Source organism: Lactuca sativa, chromosome 9 (genome assembly GCF_002870075.4).
Source record: "Lactuca sativa cultivar Salinas chromosome 9, Lsat_Salinas_v11, whole genome shotgun sequence".
NCBI lineage: Eukaryota > Viridiplantae > Streptophyta > Magnoliopsida > Asterales > Asteraceae > Lactuca > Lactuca sativa.
The window spans coordinates 159,673,246-159,679,679 of NC_056631.2; the positions used below are offsets into that span (position 1 = coordinate 159,673,246).

At 41.0% G+C, this 6,434-nt stretch overlaps 1 protein-coding gene across 1 annotated transcript; it reads right to left on the reverse strand.

The window, feature by feature from the left end:
- Positions 1 to 1,643: 1,643 nt before the first annotated feature.
- LOC111888168 (uncharacterized) lies at positions 1,644 to 2,123 on the reverse strand. Its single transcript, XM_023884296.1, has one exon. It carries the CDS (start codon positions 2,121 to 2,123, stop codon positions 1,644 to 1,646), a length of 480 nt encoding a protein of 159 aa, XP_023740064.1.
- Positions 2,124 to 6,434: the final 4,311 nt, after the last annotated feature.

The window sequence follows — 6,434 nt, forward strand, 5'->3', positions numbered from 1 at the left end:
GAGTCCAAGAATAGACTCGCCGAGCCCAAGGCAATCATCAACCAACTCGTCGAGTTGTTCTTCCAACTCGTCGAGTTCATGCCTAACTTCATCCGACTCGACGAGCTGTTCATCCCACTCGTCGAGTTCCTCCTCATCTTCAAACTACTCGTCGAGTCCACTCGAAGGACTCGCCGAGTCCAATCAGATCTACATACATGCAGAGGACTTTAGAGTCATGCATGGACTCCAAACTGTAGATCCACTCTTCTAAAGCCTATTCCTTACGTAAAGTGGCAAACTTTACATGTAGCTAACGAGATCTAGGCTCAAATCATTATAAACTAGGGTTTGAGACAAAGGGGCTCAACAATCAACCCATAGACTGATGCTTTATGATTCTCTAGGCCAAGATACACATAGATCTGAAGTAGCAACTTCAGATCTAGGCTTCTAACTCGGAATAGCTCATAAACTTGTCCTAAAAGTCCCAAATCCCAAGATAAAGGTTGATCTAAATGCAAAAGAGGGAAGGTAGCGACTCATTACCTTCAAATGCTCTGGACGACCTCACAAACTCTAGATCTACTGCCAATTCTTGAATCCCCAATGAGTGCCTTTTTCCTTCTTCCTTCAAATCACCCAAAATGGCAAGAAAGCGTGAATGAGCAACAATGGAGGCTTAGGGTTTCTGGTTCTGGACTATAGGGCCGCAAATGAGCCCTGGGGAAGAGAATAAGATGCTTAAATAGGGTACCAAGTCCCGAAATTAGGGTTTCCTCGTTCAGACCCAACTCGCCGAGTTCACGAGCCGACTCGCCGAGTTGGTCACTTAATCGATTCCCCGGATCCCGCTCTGACTCGTCGAGTTCCACCCCGGGCTCGACGAGTCCACTCCTTGACTTAGGGTTTCTTTCTTTTTCTTGACCTTTCTGATATTGGGTGTTACAATAACGATGTCCATTTATTGAAAATAAGGGAGATGGTCCCCATACATCTGAGTATACAAGATCAAATAGAGATAAAAACAGAAATATGAGAAGCATGTAAGTGTAAACGACGACTTTTCCCTAGCTGGCATGAGTCACAAACAGTGGGAAAATGCTTGGAAGAAACAGGGAACTGGAATGAGGAGAGAAGTCTGCGCAGTAGTGACTCATGTGGATGAGCCAGACGTTGGTGCCAACCGTGAACAGATGTGCGAACCCCTGAAAGAGCCAAGGGTGAAGAACACTTATTGATGAGGTTTGGTACACGATAGAGACCATGGTCAACGTCCCCCTGGAGAAGAGTTTGACCCTGCAAATTCTTGACAAAACACTTAGAAGATTCTTGGTTAATTTAGATACACTTAGAAGATTCTTGATTAAGTTTGGAACTACTAAGACGGATGGTAAATTTAAGTTATGCAATGAACTGACACCAATATGAGAAATAGTCATGTGATTACCATTGCCAACCTTCAACTTATCGGTGCCATGGTAGTCTTCAATAAGATTGAGTTTGCTAATATCCGGAGTGACATGGTCCGTTGCACCGGTGTCAAAGTACCAGGCAGGGTCGACTACTGTGGATGAGGTGGTAGCGTGAGCAATGTGAGCCTGGCGAGAAGATTGTCTGGGATTGGGTCGTCTGGAGGGATAGTCGGTCTCGTTGTTTCTTTGCTAGTCGTCGATAGCTTCATGTCCGAGACGACTACATAGCTGACACATAGGGCGATGCCGACGATTGTCGGGATTTCGCTGTGGACTAGAAGCATGAGAGTTATTTTGAGATGATTGGACCCGGGTAGAGGATCGTTGTGCTGCCAAGGCGGTGGAACTAGAGATAGGTGAGGCAACGGTTAGAACAAAATTGAGAAGTGGAGCGTTGCGAGTATGTTCATGTTCAATCTGTGCCTCTTCTTGCAAAAGAAAACCAACAAGATCGTCAACAGTGATGTTATCCGACTGCATCATGAACGTCGTGGCAAAGGCGGCATAGGAGGAGTCAAGTCCCGTGAGAATGTAGCTAATCAAATCTTCCTCCGGAACTGGGTGAAGATTCTCAGCGAGAGAGTCCGCAATGGACCATTTGCGTTGAATATAGTCAATCATTGAGAGCGATCCTTTTGACAGATTCTGAAGTTGGACTTTCATGGCCATACGACGGGCCCTAGTTTAAGACTGAAAACTTTTCTCTAAAATAGTCCAAGCAATACGAGAAGTGGGGGCCCGAACGACTAAGGAGAGAGCATGTTCAGAAAGTGTCGATTTGATCCATAAAAGGACAAATCAATCTCTTTTCTTCCAAACGACATATTCGGGATTAGGTTTAGGAGCAGGTGCAACATCGTCTTCTGAATCACTGGAGAGATAAGTTTCAGCAGGTGGATTGGAATCGGAGATGAAGGATTCCAAGTCAAAGGTTTCTAGGACAGAGGTTACTGTAGATCGCCGAAGGGGGTAGTTATCCCTGTCAAGTTTGACAAAAATCGGAGGTATCTGAAGATTGAGAGCAGGGGTTGTGGATGTGGATGTGGCATGGGCCAAGAGAGAAGTGCCAGAATTGGCCATTAGAGTGTTCGTTGGAGCAAATCACCAGAAGGTAGAGTGAGAGAAAAAGAAAAAAAATAATCAGATGGCTCTTGATACCATATGGAGAAACTGTTGACTGTAAAATGAATGTTTATATTCACTGATGGATGTTGTACATATACAAGCTGTGTATTTATATACAGTGGAAAAGAAGGAAAAACGAGTCCTATCTATACGGCACTAAGTAACGGCACCCAAGACTAGGTAAAATACTTTGACCAGGTAAGATACTTTGAACTCTTCTGATATCACATGCTTATCAAGAAAATATAAATTTGAATTTTGAAATGAATTGCCTAATATATCTATATGACACATGACATAATATTAATGAGGAATTGTATTATAATGACGCTTGGCAAAAGGAGATTAAAACTATTCATTTATTAGAATAGGGATTTCTTTTTCCTTTTGACATGTGTCATTCTATTAGCCTTCCTAATTAATGTATATCTTATTCTCCTTTTTCCATATATCATCTTATTATGCCTCTTAATTAATGCATGTCACTTGTAAACCTATTGATTATTCATGGGTAAATGGCACAAAAAAACACTCTTTTTACACAGAAATTTGATTTTGACACTGTGTTTTTTTTGTGTCAATTTTGACATTGTGTTTTCCAATTTGTTACAATTCTGACCACTTGACCAGTTAACCAGGTTACATGCTGACGTGGCTTGATGACGTGTCAGTTTTGATGAAGTGGCATGCTGACATGATATGCTGACGTGTCAAAATTGATTTTTTTCCACAAAAAACACTAAGTTTTCACCTTTTTTTTATTTTGACACTAAGTTTAATTTTTTATTTCAATTTTGACACTATGTTTTTTTTGTTCCAATCGAACATCATTTATCAAATTTTGTTAAATTTTGTCTATTTTTCATTTGAAACCTTATAAATATATATATTTTTTTATTACATTTTAAACTATATAAACATATTTTTTTCGTTTAACAAAAAATGCCCTCTCCCGGAACTTGGCGGTGATCTCCGCCACAGTCTCCGTAGTCTGTCTCATGTCCAAGAACTCCCTGGCCAACTGCTTAAGCTCCACAGCTGGTGCTAACTCCGCCCTGAATCTGGTCACAAAGTCTGACCAGGTCATAGCCTCAACAGCCGAGGCTCCCAGAGATTCGCCAACCGACTCCCACCAATCTCTGGCCCTGTCTCTTAACACCCTGTAGCGAAACAGACCTTCGACCCTTCCGGGCAGAAGCTCGTTAGCTGCACAGACTCGATGTATGCGATCCATCTCCTAGAAGCAATGGGGTCTTTCACCCCATGGAAATCCGGTGCACCACTCCCTCTTAAGTCCTTAAAGGACAATGTACGTGATCCTGACTGGCTGGCCACCATGTCACTCCTAAACGCCTTGAGCCAATCCTCCATCAACTCAATGATCCCTTCCTTGATCGACCCGAAGATAACCGGCGTCGCATCAAGGATACCTCTCGTGATCTCGGACGCAATGAACTCGCGTAACCCATCATCCACATGCTCGGATCCTACGCCCGATCCCGATCCTGACGAAGATCCTGAACCTCTTGCTCCATGTCGCGTGACCACCATTCTGAAAATAAACATATGAATGTTAGGGTCACATATACTTTTTAGAGGTGTCACACACTTTCCAAGTTTCCAGGTTCCATCTAAGCCCTCCTTGATTTGAGTACGGGTCCTCTGCTTTCAGTAGTACGGGCCCATACTACCTTCCACATCTACCCGTACTTTTCTAAAGGATTGCTTCGACTTCACCAAGTCCCTTTTCTCAATACCCTTTCCACCGACCTCATGCTAGGCTTCCCTAGGGCACTCTCCGACCTACCCTCCTCCATCAGCTGCACTAGGAGTCCCCACCACCTCCCCCTAACTAGCTTCCGGATACTGTTACATATCCATTCCTTAGCTAGTTGAAGATGGCCAGAACCCCCATAGCACAAACTAAGCAACATTCGTGCATTGGGTAACCAAATCAGGCATAACCTACACAGGCCATCCTACTGTTGACTAAGTCATAGCATACAGCACATACAACATGGATATAAGGCATCATCCCTAGACCCTTAGCCCTAACTAGCATCCAATTCTTAGAATCATATATCAGGCACACAAGGCATCTGTGACAACCGGAAATTTCCATTCTAAACAAATCATATCAAGCCAATAGAAGTTAGAACAGTTTCAGTAAAATTCCAAACTTTGGGTATAAGTTTGAGTTTTTCAGGATTTACACTTAAGGAGATATCAGGAGAGTGGGTGCACTAGGGTTTTGTGCAACACTGTTATTCCAATACTCTAGGATATTAGAGTTCATTCCGGGAATAAAATATTTTCTGCCCAAAAATCTCAGGACTATATATAGAAATCTGAACCAAATAATTCATTAGTTACATTTCCAATTAGAGAAAAGCCAAATTCTCTCTCACGGGTCTTCGGGTTTTTATCCCAAATCGTGAGTACTTCTATCTAGTTGTATTATATAGCTTAGATTATGTTTTATAACATCAAAATCGAATAAAAACCCCAAGATTTGGGAGTTTACCGCCCAAGAACACTTGGAGAGTAAACTCCATTTTAAGGGCCAAAAGTGTGCCCAATGTCCCTCAAAGCCTTGGAACTCAAACTAGAAGCCTCCATTTCATGTTTTAGACCACAAAACAATTAAGATTCATGGCTAGAAGTGAGTTCACGGCCAAGGAAGTTCTTGGGCCGTGAACTCCATTTTTAGGTGTCAAAATGCCTTAAAAACCTTCCTTAAGCGGAGAGACTAATTTAGACATGTACCCTAAAGTTTTTATAGCCTAGAAAACATAAGGAATCACAAGTATTAAGGAGTTTACGGCCAAGACAAGTTCTTGGGCCGTAAACCCCTATAAATAGGACAAATGACACCCAAATTCCTTCCTTATGCCTATAACCCAACATAGATCATTTCCTTTAAGTGTTTGGAACCTCAAAACATCAAATGGTACTCCTTACCATGAGTTTACAGCCGTAAACTCATGGGGGAGTGGTCCCAAGGCCGTGAACTCCTAAATGGAGTTAAAAGGAAGCCCAAACACTTGTTTAAGACTAGAAGCTCTTCACCCCTTAAGTTGTATTAATGTTAAGCTTCATTATGTGACCTAAGAGTAAGTTTACGGCCAGGAGTTTACTCCCCTGGGCCGTAAACTCCAACACATATGGTCTTTTGACCATAAACTCCCATAAGAGGTCTTGCACTCCTTCGTTGCAACCCATTAGCCTCCTAGCACTTGACCAAAAGTGTTTTCCTCGCATTAGGATATTTATACATGTTTAATTAGTGTTATAATCACTAATTTTTTATATACATATGTCTTCATATGTAATTAGGACCATTGTGTGTGTCTAAAGTCTTCACTTGACACCTAGCAATCCTACCTCATCAGTTCATCCGTATCACCCACAACAGGTGAGTTCATACCCCTTAATCAATGTTTTAACTGTTTTTAAATGTTTTAGGGGGGGGGGATACAAGTAGAATCATGCTACTTATTATATCAATCACATGTGATTAATAAGCAACATTTAAATGATTGGCTACTCATTAGCCGTTTTATCAATCAGTTTCCTTCAAATGATTTTCATAAACATTTTATATGTTTAAAACTCCTTATTACACTGTATATTTTTACTCTGTATGTTTTATTTCAAACTTATTTACAACTATGTTTCAAACAAATGTTTATTTATACTTAAACTATTTTATCAAACCCATGCTTTCAAACCATTTTATAGATTGACATCAAGTCGATCTTTTCTTAAATAATAATTATGTTGAAAGGTTTTACAAAACTTATTTTATGCTTTTATATTATAAATTGCATGTATCTATATGTATACTTATATAAG

Excerpts from the sequence above, each read along its gene's own strand:
- LOC111888168 (XM_023884296.1), bottom strand. The coding sequence starts at position 2,123 with ATGGCCATGAAAGTCCAACTTCAGAATCTGTCAAAAGGATCGCTCTCA.